The following is a 23,013-nucleotide window of genomic DNA, read 5'->3' as shown; positions in this document are numbered from 1 at the left end:
AATGACTTAGGCTACGCTCTCAGCTAGAGTCCGACGCTGCATTGCACTAGAAATACCTTTTCTGTGAAATCGCTATAGAGCCAACCGGGAGCACGTATTCGTTTTGAAAATATAGCATTAAAATTAGTATCACCCTTGTGGCCACCGTGCAGTGGAAAACCTTAATTCTTTCATTAAAAGGAAATAAAAATTTAAAAAAACACGGATCTACTTGTGCACCAATAAAATTGGCACAGCAATTTGTCTCAAATATGAATGAATTTTAAGAAACATACGGGGTATGATGAACATTGACCTGACGCCATGATAGTAGGATCTATTAGTCGTTTTATATACAATGTATATACCGTATTGTCATAATACCAATATTTGTCATTATATATAATGAGTAATATCTAGCAACGTAAATGTGCAGTTCATATGCACAAACGAATACTGATCTTTATGATATTCAGGTTTTGTACATCACATATAACATGTCACATAGGAGGTCATACGTGTTGACCTTCATCTATTGTATTTGTTCATCTGTGTATGGAGAGGATTAGCGCCATTAAACGCCATTATAACGCCATCAGTATTAGGGCGTAGTTCAGTGAACTCACCGGATTGCTATTTCAAGTACTTTGATAATTCGCTACTTGCACGGTTCCGCCATTATGCACTATGTGCGGGGAGAGCCTCGAACTGGCAGCATACATGAAAGGAAGAATTATGTAACCTTACACAGAACGTTATGACTAGTTCAATTCCCATTCATGTATGCTGCCAGTTCGAGGCTCTCCCCGCACATAGTGCATAATGGCGGAACCGTGCAAGTAGCGATAATATGTATTAATGGGTCGAGGCGATTGCATTGAAAAACCTAATAAATTATTCATAACAGTTACGTAATCAATCGATAGTGCGGACACTTTTTATTTGCAAACCACCAAAATTCGTGATCTTTTAGCGTTGGAAAAGAAACCACGTGAAAAGAGTGCCCTCTCAAGAATATCAACTCTCTGGTATTATCATGAAAGTTCACTAGTTAGTTCTTTAGTTCTTGAGAACACACTGAAGCACAGCATGTTGACTGATGGTAATCATATTTAAATAACCAGTATTTCCCCATGAAGAGTGCTGGTAATTGTTATTAAGATTCAAAATGGTACTATATAATAGCGAGTACATGGAGTCTCTAAAAGATCTATACCGTCTAAAGCTTTCATTATTTGTGATTTTAAAATGCTCAAACCAAACACAACCAAATAGTTGCTTTCACATACTTTTTGATTTTTTTGAATTGATCGCTCCGTTCTGGAATTTATAACAATTTGAAAATGACACCTCATTTGTAATCCATTCCACGGAGTCAACAGAAACTCTGTTAAACAATCATGACAATAGATAAAAAAGTATGTAAACGCTTTTTACTGTGCAAATGCATATTATTATTCGGTCATATTAAAAATTTAAGTTTCGGGCATCACAGTTCTTTCAGGGACACCTTGTATTAGACGCAATTGTTTGAAAAATATATAATCTTTGACAGTCAACATTAATAGGTAAATTTTCACGGGAAAAATTTCTGGACACGTGACCAATGCGTATCAATGTGAGTGTAACCTCGAGTCTGATCTCTGACCCCCGGCGGTGACCTCGCTATTCAAGTCAAATTTTGAATTAGAGTAGTATTATTGGCCGCAATTTCGATAGAAAATTGTGCATTGCAAATTTATTGAATGTTATGTAAGCTTAATTTCTTCACAATATCATCAAAACGTAATTTCAAAAATATCTATCTACGGAAAAAAATATTTATCTACGGAAACTCTTACAATAACTTGCGACAAGTAACTTATTTTGCATCAAATGAGGAATTCTTCCTATTCAAATACATTGGTAGACCACCCGCTGTGCTCGGGGTCACATTCCATAATGCTAATATGTCTATTTTCCCGTGAAAATTTACCTATTAAGTCTGACTGTTTGATATGATATAATAACATAACATTGTAAATGGGTAAACATGCTGGTAGCGGACTGCGTGAGTTTTGGAAAGCTGCTTTCCGGAAAAAAAAAGCAAGATCGCTCTGGAAGCTACGTCATCTCATTCTTGGAACTAAGTGGTTTTGCTGTTGTGACTATCATTCCACAATGTGTTATTGACATACATAATCTCAAAAGACCGGAATAGAAAACCAAGGAATGAGAATGATTTTCTCTTTTTGCCTAAGCTGTTTTAAAACACCTTACTTTTAAAAGGAAAGTGCGACAAGTTAAAGCGTTCTTGTTTCTCGTTGCACCAGTGATATCGTGATTATTGACGTGAAATGATAAATCCTGATATCAAAACAAATGACTATAGGTAACCCGGAAACTTCAACCTGTTTTTGAACCTCACAGCTGCAAATGACCCTTGAGAATTCTACCAAACAGAGCGCTGAAATAACGTTGATTTTGATAATTTCAGCTCTTAAAGACCAAGTACCCCTAAATTGATTTTGACCCGAAAGACCCCATTTTGCCGGCACGAGGTCAGCTCCCACCATCTCCATTTCTTAGGCAACATACCCGCTAAAAATGGCGATGTGCCCCGGACTGTATTCTCATGATCTCTTCATTTAGATGTGTAGTAAAATACCATCATTTGTATGCGAGTATTGACTAAGCATGGCGTTCCTTTTTTCTTATATAACTTCCCACTTTTCCCTCTATCCGACCCTTCATCATTTTACGTTTCAGTTTCAGTTTCCTCCATACAAGGATTTCTAAAAATATCAGACACTATAAATTTCATTAATCAATTATTACACCCTGGTGCAATGCAAAGAGCCGGTGCAATTTAATGTGCAGGCAATAACTAAAATGCTTTTCAAGAGGTTTTAGATTATTGTCTTTCAGCAATATCATGAATATGAAGTTATATATAATCGTTGAACGCTACAATATCATCATACTGCAGTTACTGTTCATTTTCCTATAGGCCTACACAATACACAGTGCTCTCACCATTGACACGTGACCTCTACAAACAGTGTATGTTATAGGTATTGGGCATTGCCTAGTTAACGTCACTGTGTGAAAAATAACCGGCCAATATTTATAGTACTCTCTGAAATTCTAGAAAATATAGTTTTGTAACATGTCCTAAATTTTTAGCTAATTTAGGTGTTTGAAAATATTCGCACTTTGGTGTTTTAGGAAGGAAGGGCATGGCACGGCCTGCAAAATTTTCTGTGTAAATCGAATGCATCTTTTACTGACTATCACTCACTTGTGTACCGCTCTCTTGCGAAGGGCATTAAAGCTAAACCACTTGACGGAGATTTTTTGTACTTGATGTCAATCAAGAATAATGAATACATTACATGTAGCCTAAAAACTTAGTAGGTTGGGCATCTGCAAATGGTCGTACCTCCCTGATGTGTAAATGACAGATAACACCAAAAAAATGAAGACATTATTTCCAAACCGTGTTAAGTCTACAACCATTATATTTCTCATTTTCAAGAATGCTGGTTAACAATATACAGACTATTGTCTCATTTGGGAAACAAAACTTTATAATCGTTCACCCAACTGAAACTATAATACCAGCTCATTGCAATATCGCACAGGTAAAACAGAAACATGTGTAGTGTGGATTTAACCAGAGAAGATCTGATTTAACATATCAGTTTTCAATGAGTGTTATCTTGGTTTAATAGCTTTTAATGGGGTTTAAGTCCTGCAAAGGTCGTGGTGAATTCTACTGTAGACATAACTGCATAATGTGAAAATTCCAAGTAATATCATGAAAATTCCAAGAAGCTGAGCTCTAGTTATTGTAGATGGATGGCCTTTGGAATGAAATGTGGTTCGAAAAAAAATTCGTCGGCATTTTTGGTTAGAAGCTGGCAACCACTCAGAAATACATATCACTCTGTATGGAATGGGGTGTTGCCAAAAATATATATTTTATTTTCAGTTATTTTTGAGTCAATTTGCCCCAAAATTGTGATTTTGACACATCTTTTATAAATGAGCTATTGTGGTGTGCTAAGGACATAATTTGTTTAAAACTATTTTTGGAATAAATCGAAGACACTTCAGAAACCACAGCTTCTTTCTTCACAAAGAAAAAATTATTTGCTTTAATTCTATTAAAGACCTCAGCTTCTTATTTAACAAAGCACAACAATTACGCCTCAATACCATTAACGACCTCATCTTCTTACTTTACAAAGCACAACTCATTTGCTTCAATTTAAATAAAATCAAATAAAGACCCTGTATTCTTCCTTTACCAAGAACAACCCCTCATAATTTTGAATACGAATTTGACACATTTAACAGCAATTTGTACAAAAAGGACAAAACTACGATGTTAAACAAAATATGAATCCTATGACCTCCTTTTTTTAAAAAACATTGTGACCATTTCAAAAGCTTCCATCTTTCAGCTGTTTCCACTTCATTCAAAAGCCGCATTTAGAATTGAGCATTTTTTGAAGTGAATCAATTCATTTATTTTATTTTTATTTTATTTTATTTATTCGAATTGACCCAAAACTTCGCATAATGACATTTTAGTCGTTGGCAACACACATTTTTTATGACTTCTCAAGTCGTATGCGTGCATAGAAATTTTTTGATTCCAAAACTTAAATTTAAAAAAGTATGTCCTATAATTAAAGACAGAGATAAAAATATTTATCGCGTCTGATGTCACTGTCAATTACGATCCTTGATTGGTTAACACAGGTTAATAGCGCGTAAAAGGAAGACCGATCTATCTGGTGCTGATCGGAGAAAAGGAACAAATGGCGAAAAATTACGAACTTTTACAAGGGAAAAAGCAGCTTTTCTAGGCATTGTTGACATGGTGCCTTCGCCAAAGAAAGTTTCCTACTATAAAGACTTAACTTTTGAGATGGTTTGCATGTTTGAAAGTGTAAAATTAACAATAAGGCGACCGGTTATACCGCCGTGTTCAGCAAGTCATCATCACGACATTTGTAAACAAACCGTGCTCGAGTTTGATTGACAAATGACGTCAGACGCGATAATTTTTTTTATCTCTGTCTTTAATTATAAGTACACTACAATGCTGATTTTGTAAATGATGTCTAAAAATCGCAAATTTCGGGCAAAATTACCCAAAAATTATTAAAAACGAAATATGTATTTTTGGCAACACCTAATTCCATTCGCCACTTGCACGGTTCCGCCATTATGCACTATATGCGGGGAGAGCCTCGAACTGGCAGCATCCATGAAAGGAAGAATTACGTAACCTTACACAGAATGTTATGACTGGTTCAATTCCCATTCATGTATGCTGCCAGTTCGAGGCTCTCCCCGCACATAGTGCATAATGGCGGAACCGTGCAAGTGGCGAATACATAGTGATATTATGGGAAACATTTCCGAAGGGTTGCCAGCTTCTAACAAAAAATGCCGACAACATGTATAATTATACATGTTGTCGGCATTTTTTGTCAGACCCAATCTGACCCAATGGCCATCCATCTCTATTCCAAAAAATCTGACCCAATGGCCATCCATCTCTATTGAGAATTCTGCTGAAGCACAACAGCATGTTTACTGATTGTAATCATATTCAAATAACCAGTATTTCCCATGAAGAGATGCAGGTAATTGTTATTCATTTTTGAAATGGTAATAATAGTGAGTACAGGGAGACCCTGGAAGAACTGCGCCGTCGCTTTCATTTTTATTTGTTTTAATGATCAAACCAAACAGAACTAAATAGTTGAGGTTGTTGAAGAATAACACAGCTTCCACATACTTTTTAAGTTTTTACAATTGACCATTTAAAAATCACACCACAGTTTTATTCCATTTCACGGAGTCAACAGAAACTATGCTGAACAACCATGCCAATAGAAGTTATCCGTATTCTTTAAAGTGCATATTGCAAAAACAAGTTTCACTCCATTCGAAGAGAATAATTATTACATTTACAAGTTGACACTCGTTGCAATTTTTTTATTCGTACTTCTCCTGAAAAATTGAAATTGTGTTGGTAAAATGCGGGCTCGTACGCCCCCCCCCCCCTCGAAGCGAAATTGATTTCCAAGGCAGTGGGCTGACGACGTAAGTAAATGAAGAGGACACTATTACATCATATGTTCACGAGTAGTACATAACACATGAGCCCTAGAGCTCTTTTGAGGTTCATCGCAAGATAAATGGGGAATCGACAACAAAAGGTTAGCTCCGGGCCATTGAAATTGTTTATTTGCATAATAAATACAATATGGATGTGTCACACTCAAATAAGCTCCTACGGTAACATTGCTCTAAAACATTTTTCATTTTTTAGTCCAAATGAATTGTAATATCACAATTTACTAATATATAATAAAAAGCGGCCTGATTTTATTGCAAAAACCACTAAATTGGTAATACTTGATTCAAAGATTTTTTTCTGATAACACAAACAGTATACGTTCTGTGCATTGAGAGAGTTGACAGTCCATTCTCTCAAAAGCTGACACACTTCATTGCATGACATCACAGTTTTTTCTAGGTCAAATCTGTCTCGTTCGAAGGAACTCACCGCTTACAGTTTTTACGGAATATCAATTTTAAACGAATTATTTTCTCAAAAAAGGAGTCATTTTCATTGGCCTCATAATATTAGCTTGCCAATGATATGATGTTGTCCGAGCAATATACATCAAAGACAATAATGAGCATGCGCTGCGCAGATCGTAAAAACGTGTCATTTCAGCTAATGAATGGAAACGCTGTGGTATCTTATATCGTCCAGTCGATCGACCTATCTCGAACAAACTCCCCATGCGTGGCCGTTGAAGAACTCAGTGGATTCGCACTACTATCATGGCAATTTCTGACACGAAGATATAGGGATGATGACGCTGTGATGACGGTGTTCATCTGCTCTGTCTGATTATCGCTTAAAAAGAACTTAGGTTACGCGTTGCTACACAGCTTGACCAGCGAATGAGGTGCCGATGTGATGGTGACAAAAAATGCCGACAACATGTATAATTATACATGTTGTCGGCATTTTTTGTTAGACCCAATCTGACCCAATGGCCATCCATCTCTATTCCAAAAAATCTGACCCAATGGCCATCCATCTCTATTGAGAATTCTGCTGAAGCACAGCAGCATGTTTACTGATTGTAATCATATTCAAATAACCAGTATTTCCCATGAAGAGATGCAGGTAATTGTTATTCATTTTTGAAATGGTAATAATAGTGAGTACAGGGAGACCCTGGAAGAACTGCGCCGTCGCTTTCATTTTTATTTGTTTTAATGATCAAACCAAACAGAACTAAATAGTTGAGGTTGTTGAAGAATAACACAGCTTCCACAACGAATTATTTTCTCAAAAAAGGAGTCATTTTCATTGGCCTCATAATATTAGCTTGCCAATGATATGATGTTGTCCGAGCAATATACATCAAAGACAATAATGAGCATGCGCTGCGCAGATCGTAAAAACGTGTCATTTCAGCTAATGAATGGAAACGCTGTGGTATCTTATATCGTCCAGTCGATCGACCTATCTCGAACAAACTCCCCATGCGTGGCCGTTGAAGAACTCAGTGGATTCGCACTACTATCATGGCAATTTCTGACACGAAGATATAGGGATGATGACGCTGTGATGACGGTGTTCATCTGCTCTGTCTGATTATCGCTTAAAAAGAACTTAGGTTACGCGTTGCTACACAGCTTGACCAGCGAATGAGGTGCCGATGTGATGGTGACGTGATTTAATTAGCCAATCAGAAGCACACTTGCGTATACGCCATAAACTGCACCAAATTGGCAGACTGCTGAAGTTCTCTGCTGAAAGCTATAATTGGCATAAGGGTGCAGATCACTAAATCGGCTCTCCATTGAAAATGATGCCAGTCTTTCTCTATAGAATATGCTGCTTAAAATCATGAAAAAATTCTCGATCTCCCATCAGTGGTATACTTGCAGGATTTAATATTACTAATAATGACCGATCCAAATTTAGCCAAAATTATGCAAATTTCAGCTCATTTTAATGCTTACTTCAAGCCATCCATGGGTTTTTCTGAGAATGGAAATTAATTTGGTTTGGTGTGATACGCCCGTATGCTAAGTAAAGATTTGTTCCAAGTCTACCATGTTATAATACTAATAATAACAATAAAAAACTGTGACAAGTCTGTCCTAAAACATTGTAACTGTATCTGTATTAATTTTTCAATCACTATGACCTCTATCGTCCTAGATCAGATATTATTAAAACCTGACAACAAATAAAATTTTCTTGCAACAGAAATATCATATGGGATACTGATATGGTAGGCCGCAACCGCCACAACGTGGAGCTGCTACGCGTAGCTGACTTTTTGCTCCGTGGAGCCAAATTGACCAATCATGATCATGTTAGAGTTTTTCATTACTCGGAGGTAAAACTGACTAATTAAGTACGACTTACTCATTACGTGAAGCGAATTTATTCATTAAGAATTTGCCAGACGAGCGTCACGTAGTTGCAAGATATCCTCGGTCACGAAAGTTATGATTCAAAAAGTAGTTTATGAAAAGTACGAACTGACTTATTATTAAGATGGACATGCACTCATAAGAAACTCATACAGTATTGTACATAACTATATAGCTAGGCAGAGTGGTGGTAAACTATGCACACAGTTCTGCGATCTGCAGTGTATCGCCGGGAGCTAATTTGTATAACTTGCGCGGTGTCCCTGCGGAATTCGACCTTCAGCAAACTGCAAACCAGTTCGGATTTACTTTATATACTAGTAGTAGGCCATACATACTGTAGTTACTGTCCGTTTTCCTATACACAATACTCAGTGCGCTCACCATTGACGCGTGACCTCTACAAATAGTGTATGTTAGAAGTATAGGCCATTGCCTAGTTGACGTCACTGTGTAAAAAAATAACCGGCCAATATTTAAAGTATTCTCTGAAATTCTAGAAAATATAGTTTTGTAACATGTCCTAAATTTTTTGTTTTTTTAGGTGTTTGGAAATATTGGTACTTTAGTGTTTTAGGAAGGATATGTAAACGACAGATAACACCAAAAAATATGAAGAAATTATTTCTAAACCGTGTTAAGTCATTAAGCTTCTCATTTTCAAGAACGCTGGTTAACAATAAGCAGACTATTGTCTCATTTCGTAAACAAAAAGCCCACAGTATTGTTACCTTGCGTTCGCTTTATAATCGTTCACCCAACTGAAACTATAATACCAGCTCATTGCTCATTGCACAGGTAAAACAGACACAAGTGCAGTGTGTATTTAACCAGAGAAGATCTGATGTAACATAGTTGAGCTGTTTTCATTGAGTGTTATCTTGGTGTAATAGCTTTTAATAGGGTTTAAGTCCTTCAAAGGTCGTGGTGAGTTCTACTGTAGACATGACTGCATCATGATTATTTTAAAGTCAACAACATTCAACAATATGATCACCGTGATAGTATGAGAGTATCAGTACCGTGGGTGTCAGTGATCCTGGTCTGACACAGTAGACAAACAAACAAACACGCCACACACATGACACATGCATGCAAGGTAACATTGACTATACACTAATCAAACAATGGTATTGATCCTGTACAACTGGTCGTGGTTCATTTACAATCGATTCATTTAAAATCCCCATAGTAAACATTAATTTTGGCAAGAGTTTTCTCTCTCTGACGAGGATGCATCCACTGGCTCCGCGTAATGAAAAGATCTAACATGATTGGTCAATTTAGCTCCGCGAAGCGAAAAGTAAGCTACGCGTAGCAGCTCCACGTTGTGGCGGTTACGGCCAGCCATATATTGATCATGCGAAAATCGTAAAACATAGCATAGAAACAGTGTGGCAGGCTCTCAAAATCTCAAATTGTATGCTTAGCCTGAGTCGCACGGCCTATCTCAAACAAAATCATTATGCGTAGTTGTTGAAAACGTGAGGATTCATCGTACTATCACGGCAATTTTAACACGAAGATATAGGGATGATGACGGTGTGCCTCGTTAGCCTGTTGGATAGTAGGTTTCCTCCTTGCACTCACTGGACTTGTACCGTATGATGTTATTACAATCTGTGCTAAAAATCCAGATGCATCCGCTTCTGACGACACCTGGTTGGTATTCCAAACGTGTACGCTGTCATGTTCCTGGTGTTATCATTTGCTGGTATTCTACGACATAGTCCAGTTTGTGATTGTGTTTGTTATTAACGTCTTGATATACTTTGCTATCATCAAGAAATTGCGTACAAGAGCAAGCGACACCAACATGCCTCAATCTAACTCGACTCATCAAGCAAGTGAAGTTATAACTCGAATGCTGATTATCAATGGCATCGCGTTTTTCCTTCTGCTAGGGCCATACCAAATTTGGAATACTGTTCTCCTGATACATGAATACATCGGAGTTTGGATTGTTTCGCAAAAGACGTTTTTCTTGCTTGGGTGGCTTTCGCGAATATGTTCCCCGACAAATTTTGCTCTAAATCCTCTGATATATTGCTCTACCAATCCGCGGTATCGAAAGGCATTCCTGCAGGTATTTGGCTGTTCCATATCATCTGAGTAACATCAAGAAAATGATTCAAGGCGTCATAAAGATATCACGGAAAACGGTTTAAAGACATTAGCACAAGAAGCCAATCGTTCCCGCGACCAAATAGACACACAAATGTAAATAATTTCAATCGAATTAATATAAAAAATCTGGGTCTACTGAAAACAATATGGATGTGTTTATAAACTTAAGCATGATATAAATCTAATAACCTTGGCGTTCACTTGTGACTAGTACGATGAATACCGCGATACCATAGTGATGAGTTAGCACTTATTCAGTGCCTGTATGGGACCATGACAACCCCTCTCTGACATTACAAAATCCACTAGTCCTGCGCTTCGCGCTTGCTATCGGGTGTCGCGATCAGAGGGAACTGAGCCAGTTCTATGAAGATTCTTCTTTTCTGTCGATCACTAGCCTGAAGTAGCCCTGTCAGGAAGTAGTATAGTGCTACTGACAAGAGCAGGTTTTCTGATCTTGCAAAATCCACTGAGCACAATTGTAGTATTTTGTGTTATATTTCGAAACAAAGCTTGCCAATTTCAAATATAATGGCACTGTAAAAAAATGGCCGTAAATTATCGGACGCCAGTATTTCGACATTTCCCGTATTATTATGGGAACCAGTCGTAATCAAAACACCTTTTTGTGATTATAACCACCTACCTACCTCCACACCCACCCACACATCTACATGTAATACTACAAACCCATATGTATCACTAACTCCCACTTAAGGGTAGACAAGGTTTTGTTGGTCGAAACAGCCAGTGTTGTAGGTCTCGAGACCAGCTAAGCCTGGTCTTGGTCTCGGTCTCGGACCTGCTGGTCTCGGTCTTGGTCTCGGTCTCGGTCCTCCTGGTCTCGAGGTCTCGGTCCGAGAGCGGCTTAATTCGAGACCAGTAAAATAACACCATTCTGGTCATTTGGCAGCCCTTAATTCTGTTCAAACAGTTTTCATGAATTGAATCATTAGAGATTAACTAAATCTCCAATTAACATTTTCATTCTTACCTCAAGACTCAATTATTTAAAATTAGGCCCAATTATCAATTGCTCAAAATATCGTATAAATTCATCATAAACAAACTCTAACCCAGAAAGAGGCTATCTGGGTTAGAGCGGAGCAACCATCTCTCAACCGTGGAGGAGGTGTCCGGACCAAGCTGTCACACGGCTGGGACCGAATCATAAAGGACATTCCTCGTCGATTGTCATCAATACCGGAAGTGTCCGGTACTCAAGGTCATTTGCATCACAACCCAGCTGAAGACTGAAGGTTTCAGTCGTAACGTCGGTTCGTCCGTCAAAAATAGGTAGGCCTATGTCTGGTTGACCAGATTTAAATCAAATCTTAATTTCAACATACCCAGATGAATGAGAGTCTACACAGTTTAAACTCTATCTCAATCTCCAGAATCCTAGATTATATTTACAGCTATATATTTATTATATATAAGTGAATTTATTATCTTTTTTAAAAGGAACATTTATGTTTTCCGATGATCTTTTTTTTCTCGAAATTCCATTCATAGTGTATATTAACGCTAAATAAAACTTGCAACATGGATCATATAATGATCAAAGGCGCATCATAAAGCTCTATAAGTGTATTTTTTAGCTTTTGGGCACATGTGTTTATTTTTTTGCGAGTTTTGCATACACAAAGAAGTCTCAGTAAAACCGACCAAAATAGGCATATGCTCGTTCCCTGACCCACATAAATGTTAATACTTCCGGCACCACTGTTCATTGATCATATTACTTTCAAGCCCGGTCTCGGTCTCGGTCTTGGTCTCGGACCTGCCGGTCTCGGTCTTGGTCTCGGACTGTCCGGTCTCGGTCTCGGTCTTGATCTCGGATAGGCCGGTCTCGACTACAACACTGGAAGCAGCCAAAAAAAAAAAAATCGATTTTCATTATCTAAATCAATATATCATTGAAAAATAACACTTTGATGTTTTGCAAAAGTTAATTCTACAAACCATATACTTTGAAACCTTGCTTGATTTATCGTTGTTAATGAGTTATGTACGTTTATGTAAGTGTTGTATAACTTGCAGATGTTTCAGCCCTCCTACAAGATAACTCAAGAACCACAGGACCTACAAAAATCTATCTGTGAATTCTTCTACACACTCGCTATGAAGTGAGCAATGCAATTTTTGGCAAAGCTGACCACTATTCGCAAGATGCTGTGATGTACCAAATCGCAACAGTTTAAAATAGTGTCTGACCTTAATCCTGCTTAAACACACTGATAGTAAAATTTAAATTCCTTAATTTTACTGGTCTCCGTAAAAGTACGGGGAAAACCACCTTGGCAGCAAATTTTCCGGTTATCCGTAAAAACAACAAATTACAGGATAACCGGAAAATTTGCTGCCAAGGTGGTTTTCCCCGTACTTTTACGGAGACCAGTAAAATTACGGAATTTAAATTTTACTTTCAGTGTGTTTAAGTTTAAGCAGGATTAAGTGGGAGTTAGTGATACACATGGGTTTGTAGTATTACATGTAGGGGTGTGTGTGGGGTGTGTGGGGGTGTGGAGGTAGGTAGGTGGTTCTAATCACATAAAGCTGTTTTGCTTACGGCTGGTTCCCGTAAAATTACGGGAAATTTCGAAATACGGACGTCCGTTAATATACGATCATTTTTTACAATGGGGAATTGCAAGCTTGTTGACTGTGTTTTACGCTATGTTTTAATACAAAGCTTCAAATAATCGAATATATAAAAACTGGAAGTAAATATACGAGGCGTGCGTTTTTGCTATGTTTTATGCTATGTTTTAAAACAAAGTTTCAAATAATTGATCAGAGTCTCAACTGATGTAAAAGGCCGTTATGTTTATATAAAACTTGCTGTGTTTTGTATTTTGTTTTGACTATTTTAAAATTCAACACCCAGTAAAACGGTGAAATATAACAGATTAAACACGGTTTACTTTTCATCTTTTTTTAGTACAATTTTAATATTCAATTCAATATATGATTACTTAAAATATTTTGCGTCAATGTGGTTGAGGTTGAAATGTTTGCACGACAAATAAATACACAACCCGTAAATTTACTTTCGGTTTTCCGTGCTGTGTTTTTTAAATACGGTAGGAGGATGGATGAGTTTAAGGTATATTGGATGGAGATTGTTCCAGAGAAGACGTTTTACACATTACGTTTTTGTAATATTGAGTATTAAGGTCTTTAGAATGTCTGGTGTCGTGGGTGTGGATGTCATAATTGCTAGTAAAGAGATTGTCGTAGAAGACATTAGGTAACATGTTGAAGGGAAATTTATGAATGCATTTCTAATTGTACATGTTGTAAGAGTATTGAACAGGCAAAAAAGTGTGTTAATTCAATTATAAAGAATGCGAATAAACGATTTGAATTATTATGAGTAGTGGATGCCGGCACATCCGGTACCCACTACGACACTATTGGATCTACCTGTCGTCTATCACACGGTACAGTGTTAAAAATGCATGTAATATTACTAAGTGAAATCGTAACTTTACAGTAAGTTTGGTGTCAAAAAACAGCCGAAAGGATTAATGAAACAAACCGAACGTTTTTTTTGCAATGATATATGCGGTATAATTACAATTTAAATGTAAAGCAAAGTAAAAAAAAAATGTCGGTAAAAATACCATCGTATTTGAGAATAGATCGTGATTTTACGTTGACCGTAGTATATTTCTCGTAATAATAAGTGCTTCTATTAGTAATTTTACAGAGATTTTCATGTTAGGATAGGGAAGATACTATTTATACTATTTTGGGCGTAAAAGTCCGTAACTGTTAAAAATGCATGTAATTTTACTAAGTGAAATCGTAACTTTATAGTAATGTAACGTCCCTACATTTTGGTATAGGCCTACACAGATCATGACTTGAGTAACTGAGTGACCAGCGGAGACACCAACAAGATTGGGAACCAGAGCAACATGTCCTATACCAAAATGTAAATGATCAGTGGTTTGCGTACCACCTGGCTTTGGCGAAGTTGAACCGTAGAAGGGCCAGGGATATACTCGATGAAAATTTCCAAAGTCTCATCAAACTGCGAGCTGAGGTTACACAACTGCGAGCTGATGTACAGAAGAGGTACCAGTTAGATAGAAAGAAAAGAGGAAGATATTATAAGCAACAGTGTACCACCAACGTTAGAAGTTAAAAGCATGGCATTACCAGAAGTGAAGATATGTCAGTCTTCGGGGAGTTCGGCAGAAGAAGCACAGGAGTGTGACCTGTGTGGTGTTGAGCTTGAGATGGATGCTGTAGCCATGGCGAAGACACGAGTGAAATGTGCAGGAAGCAGTTCGGCAAGGAAAGCACAGGTGTGCAAAGCATCGTCAGAAGAAGTTCAACGGTGTGTTACAGCCGTAGAAGAATCCCCAGGAAGCGGTGACAGTGCTTCCAGAAGTTTAAGTGAAGAAATTAAGGTAACGTCGGCGGAGAACAGCGCTTCAGGAAGCGATGTAGATGTACCGGAACACTTAAAGGAAAGTGTGTCGAAAGGTTCAGTAATGTTGGCACGCAGAAGCAGGCGATTTCCTGTTAGGAAAGCACAGGTGTGCAAATCTTCGACAAAAGATGTTCGACAGTGTGTTACAGCCGTAGAAGAGTCCCCAGGAAGCAGTAGCAGAGCTACCAGAAGTGTAAGGAAAGAAATTATAGTAAAGTCCCTGGAGAACAACGTTTCAAGAAGTTATGTAGTTGGTACACCAAAAGGCTTGAAGAAAAGTGCGAAGAAAGGCTCGGTGAATATGATGATGATAGCACACAGGAGCAGGTCATTTGTAGTGCAAATTGAAACAGTTCAACTTGAAGATCACGCACGCGCTACCAAGAGAAGAACCAAAAAGGCAGAACGTAAATCTTATGGAGAACGCGATCAAGACAATACAACAGGATATAATCTTTGAACCAGAATCGAAACGGATGAAAATATCAAACCTGTCGCGTAAAAAACTGAACATTCGAATGAAGCATATTAATGAATGGGACTGGAAACCAGAATAACGGAAATGAATTCCATCAAGACAGTAGATGTGTGGATGAACATGCTGAAGCACAAGTGTAGAGATTAATGACTCTAAACAACATTACAAGAATCAAACATATCGGACAAACAGAACTTATGATTGAAAACCAAGGATGGATATTGGTAAGTTGAATATCAAAAGGTTAATTAATGTTAAAACATTGATTGTTCAAACCTTATGTTGTGTGTGTTAAAAGGCAGCATTTGAAATCAGAAAGTTATTAGATGTATGTCATTAACGGTCATTTGGGTAACCAACAAAAATTATATGATGACTTTTTCTGACGCGAAGTAAGCTATCGATACAAACTATTCTCAAAATACGTCTAAAAGCGCTGATATGAAGTAAATGATGTTATTGAAAACTTTTTGTTCAAAATGTTATTAGAACTATTTACTGAACTTATTAGCAGTACTGTAGTTACTGGATTTATATTACTGGAAATATGTTATTGGAATTATAACCTATTTTATCTTACTAAAAATTATTTAGTGGAAATAATTATGATGTTGGACATGTACAGGAAAAAGTTTAAAATGCTAGTAATTGTTGATACAAATCTGTTGACAAAATTATAACTTCGGATAAAATTTAAACCATGGTAACCTTGCTCAGGTCAGTGAGGACATTTTGGCCGAATCATGTCAATTTCAATTTAATGTTGTGCAGACATGATCACAAAAGTATATGTTGACATGCCTCACTGACAGTGCCATCAAGTGCAAATGTAAGCAAAACATGAGGCAACAGATTTGTATTATAAAAAAACCCAATAAAAAAACCAATTATGTTATCTCGATAAAGTTTTAAATAATGCTATGGAAATCTTTCGGAGAAATAAGTTACTCGAATGTAAAACATGTATAAAATATACTAAAATCTTTTTATTTTAAATAATGGTTAGCAAGGTAACCCTTTTCTTGATTTTAGGATAGGGGGTGAAAGACCATAAGACCCTGCACCTTTCTTTGCTAAAATCAAGTGGAAGTTCGAAGAAAAATATTAGGATTCTCTCCTGAGATGAATTGATTCAGGAGAATCAAAACTAGTTGGGGGAAATGTATATAGTAAAATCACATAAAGCTCCGGGGTTACTTGCTACCAGTCATACAACAAATCTATATGGTGTTTAAGTTCAACTGTGCCATTATCAAAATTGAAAAATATTGCCTTCAATAGAATATGTTGATGAAAATATAAATTTAAGTTGGATATAAACAATTGTACCCTTGTTCGTATTGTTTTGTGCAAGTTCGCCTGTCATATCTAATTTAATTGAGATTATTAAGCAAGTACCTCACTGGCAGTGTGGTTATTTTGGAACTGTCAATTTGTCAAGTACAAACTCGAAGGTTACTACCATGATATAGTCACACAACATGAACATGATGAATTATGAACCAAAACACAACTAAAAATGTGTTTCGAAATTTTCACTTTAAAAATTTTAATTTAAGTCAATTCACTGTTCAAATTGAATCTAAGTAATGTTTTCCAAATTAGAATAGAATTACGTACTTTTGGATTTTACTCTTCGAATTTAAAAAAACATTCGCAAACATTTTTGTATTTCGAAAATAAGATGTACTTAGTATTCATTTTATTATGCCAAGGCTTAGTAGTAATAATGTAAAATTAATTGTGTTGATAGATTAAAGCTATGTCTATGAAAGTTAAATGATTTTGTAAGCTTTTGTAACCATGATTGTTAAACGAACTATTTAAAATGAATGATATACTTAAACCGATGAACGTATTCTGTATTAAAAGTTGATTGCAAATAATATTGTTAACATGTATTCCCTCGGAAACAAGCAATGTAGCCGAAGTTTTCAGAGTGAAAAGAGTGTAAGACCAAAAAGACACTGCAATCTTTTCAACTGAAACTCTATGTGAACTCAGTAAAATGCTCAAGACCTTCCGTTGATTCGGGAGAATCAAATCTAGTCGGGGAGTATGTAACGTCCCTACATTTTGGTATAGGCCTACACAGATCGTGACACAGAACTGAGTGTCCATGCTACATTCCTTGAACTCCAGGCCCTGGGCAGGGCATTGAACTACTAGCCACCTGGACTTGTATGTACCTCTTGACCCACATGTGATAGCCATGAGCTTGCACTTGATCAACATGTGACTAGCATGCTCTGTAATGGTGCAAAGTCAGCATAATGATCTCTTAATCGTGCTAAGTCAGCATAATGATCAAATGCCACGTCACCTCCCAAATAGTATAAATATTGGCAAGTTGCTCATGTTCAGTGTTCAGTTTGGGCCTGGCGGCCCATAGTACAGAATGGCAGAGTATACTTCAACTACACTAGTCGCCTATACTACTGGCTTGATTGGTAGAAGAAGTAGTAGTTGCTACACTAGTCGCCGTACTGGCTTGATTGGTAGTAACACACTCGGGCTAATAACTTAGCCGTCTCTAGCTGTCTCTGTCAGCGCACTCTGCACTGGATTGATCCAGCAGTATTCTTGGCTATCACATGCAGTCGACATACAGGTTATCCTCCCTGATATGATGTTGAAGAAATAATAACAGTACAGCTACCATACCAGAAAAGCCTAGTTGTCAAGACAGTCTCACTTCTTGTGTGATTCATTCCTTAAGCCCCTCTCGCCCCGGCAGAAACGTTACAGTAAGTTTGGTGTCAAACAACAGCCGATAGGATTAATTAAATAAACCGAACGTTTTTTTGTTTTTGTTTTTTTTGCAGTGATATACGCGGTATAATTACAATTTAATAGTGAAACAAAGTAAAAAAAAGTATGTCGGTAAAAATACCATCGTATTTGATAATAGATCGTGATTTTACGTTGACCGTAGTATATCTCTCGTAATAATAAGTGCTTCTATTTGTAATATTACAGAGATGTTCATGTTAGGATAAGATACTATACTATTTTTGGGTGGTAATTTTACGAAGAATACCGTAACTGTTAAAATGCCCGAACATCAAATTCTTTCATATTGGACATTATTATATCCACTTTATTTTTCAAACTTCAAATAATTTTAATTTGTGTAGCAAATATGATTTTAAATATCCAATTCATTATACAAATAAAAACATTGTTTTAGAACAGACTTGTTGCAGTCTAAAAAGGTTTTTTTTTTTATTGTTATTATCAGTATTGTAACATGGTAGACTTGGAACAAATCTTAATTAATTTTTATTAATAGAAAAAAACATGCATTCTAAAAGTAAGCATTAAAATGAGCAGAAATTTGCATAATTTTGGCTAAATTTGGATTGGTCATGATTAGTAATATTAAATCCTACAAGTGTATCACAGATGGCAGATATCAAAATTGCATTTTTATAGAGAAAGACTGGCATCCTTTTCAGTGATGTGCGCCCTTATGTTAATTTGCTCATGCACGATGGTCGAATTCAGCACCGTTGAAGAGCTGGCGTTTGAAATTGAAAATCAGTGTACTATGAAAGCCGAATAGATTTCATGATGGAATTTGAATGTCTGTGATACTAGTGATGTGAGTAATTATGATTGTGTGTGGGGGTGCGTGGGGGGGGTACATAGGCCTGTATGTTCAGTAGTTAAGCTTTAGATTTCATGCACGTGAAAATGCAAGGCTGTTGATAATGCACTTGTCAATCATAGGGCATGCAGTTTGTCTCGACATTTGAAAGGGGCGTGAATTCATTTTTGTTTTTGCCCTATTATAATTAGGTAATACTCACACACATTCCCTATATGTATAATACATGTAGGCCTACGTACCACATGTAGTAAATCTGTCTGCTTTATCTGTATTGTGCCTTTCTTAAGCAAATAGTTAAACCATCGAGCTATTAATAGAAGGAGAATTCACGAACCCAGTTCCCTTTACCCACAATTTACTTCCGGTAATTTTATAACGCCAATATTTCTTATGGCCAAGCTTGGCGGATCATAGAAACAACATTGCCAGTCTTGGAAAACGTTTCCAAATCATTTCCACTGGTTTAAAAGTCCCGCACACACCCGCCAGTATTACTAATCACGATCAGAAAAAATACATAAATTCCCCGTAACTTTGGAAGGAAATGAGGGAATTCGATCAGGTTTTCGCTAGTAAATCAACTTGAACTCGGAAACACAATGACGCAATCGAAGATCATGTGACCGATGCAAAGGGCACTAATACCATCCATTTCCTGTACGGGTCACCTGGGGGGTCTGTTTAAATTGAATTTTAAAATAGATTATCGATATTGTCGCATAACCATCATAAACATCAAAAGGCCGTGTTTGAGGGACTGCACTGATTAAATCCATTCAAGTGATGACTCGCGTTGAATAGCGTAATCGGCTTAACCCTATTGAGAGGATTAGGATTTTTCTGTGGAATCTCCTTCTATTAGTAGCTCGATGGTTAAACACAATTTCATCAAACATTATAACAATAGCTCTTTTACAGTGTGCAATCATCCCGGGCAATAATTGGGCAATAATAGAGGATGCGTGAAATTATTGATTGGCTCCATACAAAGGATTTGAACCGGTGTCCTTCACCGTAATCATGGCGCAATGCAGTGCATTCAATCAAACGTTGTCGTCAACCTATTTGATCGTATAGTTCATTTATGTGTGTGAGACGAGCTGTCGCGGTAGATTGCAATAGCTTGTAATCATGCTTTTGCTGAATGAATTTGAGTACTCCGCCATATTTACGGTATGATACGTCATAATCTAGGTGATCTACTATCTGGCACCGTCTAGAAACGCCAACTAAAATCATCCAACAACTTCATTTTACGAATTGTTTCAGTATCGAAATCAATAGGAACAGAAACAGTATGGTCTACACATTCCAGGAAAATGTTTCATTTGTTTCTTCTTCCATTCTATATTTCCCTAAAATTATCACATTTTTCTCCAAAATCCTATGCAAATGATTCTCCACGCTACGGAGAAATTATGTGCGATAAATCATACAAATTTTACACAATTTTACATAACTTTAGACAGTATTGGAATATCTTGATGATTTTTAGGCATTTTGAAGGGCAACATAAATATATTAAGTAATCAAATATCGCGCCCTCGTCGCAAACTCCATGTAATCGTTGGTCGTAAAGATAATCCGATAACAATAGAGGGTATTCATTACTTCATCATTTATGTGGCTGATGCATACAATTCCTCCACATAGACTGTTTAGCTTAATCGGGAAGTGACCTCTTGAAATAATATCACGCTGATCAGACTGATCTTTATGTTATTACAATGTTCAACACAAAGTGAACGATGTTATAACTTGGAGGGCCAGACAGGGTCTAATTCTGCATAAAACCGGGCAACGTTATTTCTATAGATCTGCTGCGCATTCAAATTGCATTGTATTGCATCGTAATTTCATTTGTGTCTATGCTAATTATGTTTACACAACATGAACTCACGTGTTTTCAAGCAAATTCGCCGATAATAGGTGATCAAATGTTACAAAAATACAGATCGCATTCAGCTTACTTCATATGAGATGATCTTTGGAAAAATACGGCATAATTTGTCTTGGTGTTTGCGGAATGCCATGCAGTAAAATATTAAGGGAGGTGTTATGAGCGAACCGTGGTTTGGATTCCAGAGGGAGGGTGCCTGTAAGAGGCACAGCCATCAGAAAATGAATAACTGAGATCGCGCGCCAAATAAACTTACTGCAGTAATTTTCCAAGTCTTTAAAAAAAATAGACATAGGTGGGAATCGAACCCGGCACCTTCCGGTTCTGAATCAACAGAGAGTATCACTAAGCCAACTTCCTATCTGCAATAAAACATGTGATATTAATTCTTGATAATGTTTAACGGAAAAATCAATACTAATGTACGATGTCATTCAAACTCTAATAGAAGTCCCACAACTAAAGTAGCAATCGATAAATCTGCTCACTCAATCATCAAATAATCAATCGAAAAATAAATAAATAAATAAATAAATAAATAAATAAATAAATAAATAAATAAATAAATAAATAAATAAATAAATAATACAAAAAGAAATTATAAATTAGTTTTTCTAGGACCTACGCTGGAAAAATAAATCAGCGCATAAGAAAAAGAAACAGACGCTCGGATTCGAACAAGCGACACTGAGAACAGCAACTAAGAAACCACAATGCCTTAGACCACTCGGCCATAGAAGCACACAGTCTTCTCCATGTCAAAAAATATATATTAACATTTAACGTTGCGCAATATTGGCACATGACACGGGCACATTTCTGTGGGTAAAGATACTGCATGATAGAAAGGCGTGCAAAGGATCTATCCCTGAAGTTAATGGTCATTGACATGTAACCAATTTTTTTGTATACCAGCTACACTCAACCTATACAAAGAAGTATATTATTAGGCGTTGACGCAATCATGAATGCGGGAAGTATAAAACCATAGTCGCCACTCGTGCACTTGTTTGAGTCCACAGGTATTCCGGAAACAGCATTCAACCCCGAATTCAGAGGTCGATTTTGGGTTGTTACATGCAAATACAAACTAATTATATCATGAAAAAACCCACCAAGAGGACTACGATACTTATTCAGAGCCAATCTACATTCTGTTATATACAAAAGCCGACGGTCAAAGTAAAATTATAAAAGGAGCAAGACCAGATATCAACGTTAAATCACGGTAAGCCTAAAATCGCATCGAAAACGCAAAAATGCAGTCACAAAATTTATAATATTACTAAATCACCACAACGAATTGTAACGTAGGTATGCAGAAAAGAGTTGTATTAGCAATAACAAAGTATGTGCAAAAAGATTTGTCTTTGGCATGTCGCTTTTATGAAATATCGCCAAAAATATGAAATTTTGGAAAAACGCCCCAAAATTTAAAACAAACACGAACCTTCCAAAATAAATATATATTATCACTCGGCGGCCCAGTCACTACCTGTCGCTGTGATTTGGGGTAACTCGTTGCTTCCCTTCTCCAGATACCTGTACTTCAAGGTCGCTCATACCCCAGCCCTTAATACGTTGCGGCAATTCATGATTGGCAACTAACAATCGGCGTGTCCTTCGTATCCTCCACTGCCTCATTTCAAATATATAGTTTTAGTTTTGGTTTTGGTTTTGGTCACGTGGTTTCCTATTGTCCTGCCTAACCACTTGAATCACAATATATCGAACTCATTGTTTCTACCTTTTGTTTAAAACTAAACATTTGTGGCAGGTAGTTTCGGTTTTGGTTTCAGTTTCTTATAAGTGGTGTGACAAATAAAATTACAGGATTTTCGAGTTACCTGATCTAAGTATACAAAAGAAATGTTTAAATTTCGCAGTGCAATATTCACGAGCAGAGAAGTCGAACAAAGCAGTCTACATTTGAAAGCATTGATTTAGTTTGAAAGCATTGACAAGAGACTACGAAAATAGCCTAAGCTGATTTCACT

The 23,013-nt window shown here is 36.9% G+C and overlaps 1 protein-coding gene across 1 annotated transcript in view; it reads right to left on the bottom strand.

Annotated features, from left to right (window-relative positions):
• The window catches only part of LOC140151086 (large ribosomal subunit protein uL5), an 84,536-nt gene extending 63,378 nt beyond the window's left edge, over positions 1-21,158 (bottom strand). Inside the window, exon 1 of the mRNA XM_072173297.1 lies at positions 21,087-21,158. Coding sequence (XP_072029398.1) covers positions 21,087-21,149 — 63 coding nt within the window. The 5' untranslated portion in view covers positions 21,150-21,158. The remainder of the gene's footprint in view (positions 1-21,086) is intronic.
• Between the last annotated feature and the right edge of the window lie 1,855 nt (positions 21,159-23,013).

Source organism: Amphiura filiformis, chromosome 4, assembly GCF_039555335.1.
Source record: "Amphiura filiformis chromosome 4, Afil_fr2py, whole genome shotgun sequence".
Taxonomy (NCBI): domain Eukaryota; kingdom Metazoa; phylum Echinodermata; class Ophiuroidea; order Amphilepidida; family Amphiuridae; genus Amphiura; species Amphiura filiformis.
The sequence above is the reverse complement of the archived record's forward strand: the minus strand, read 5'-3'. Positions and strand labels throughout refer to the sequence as shown.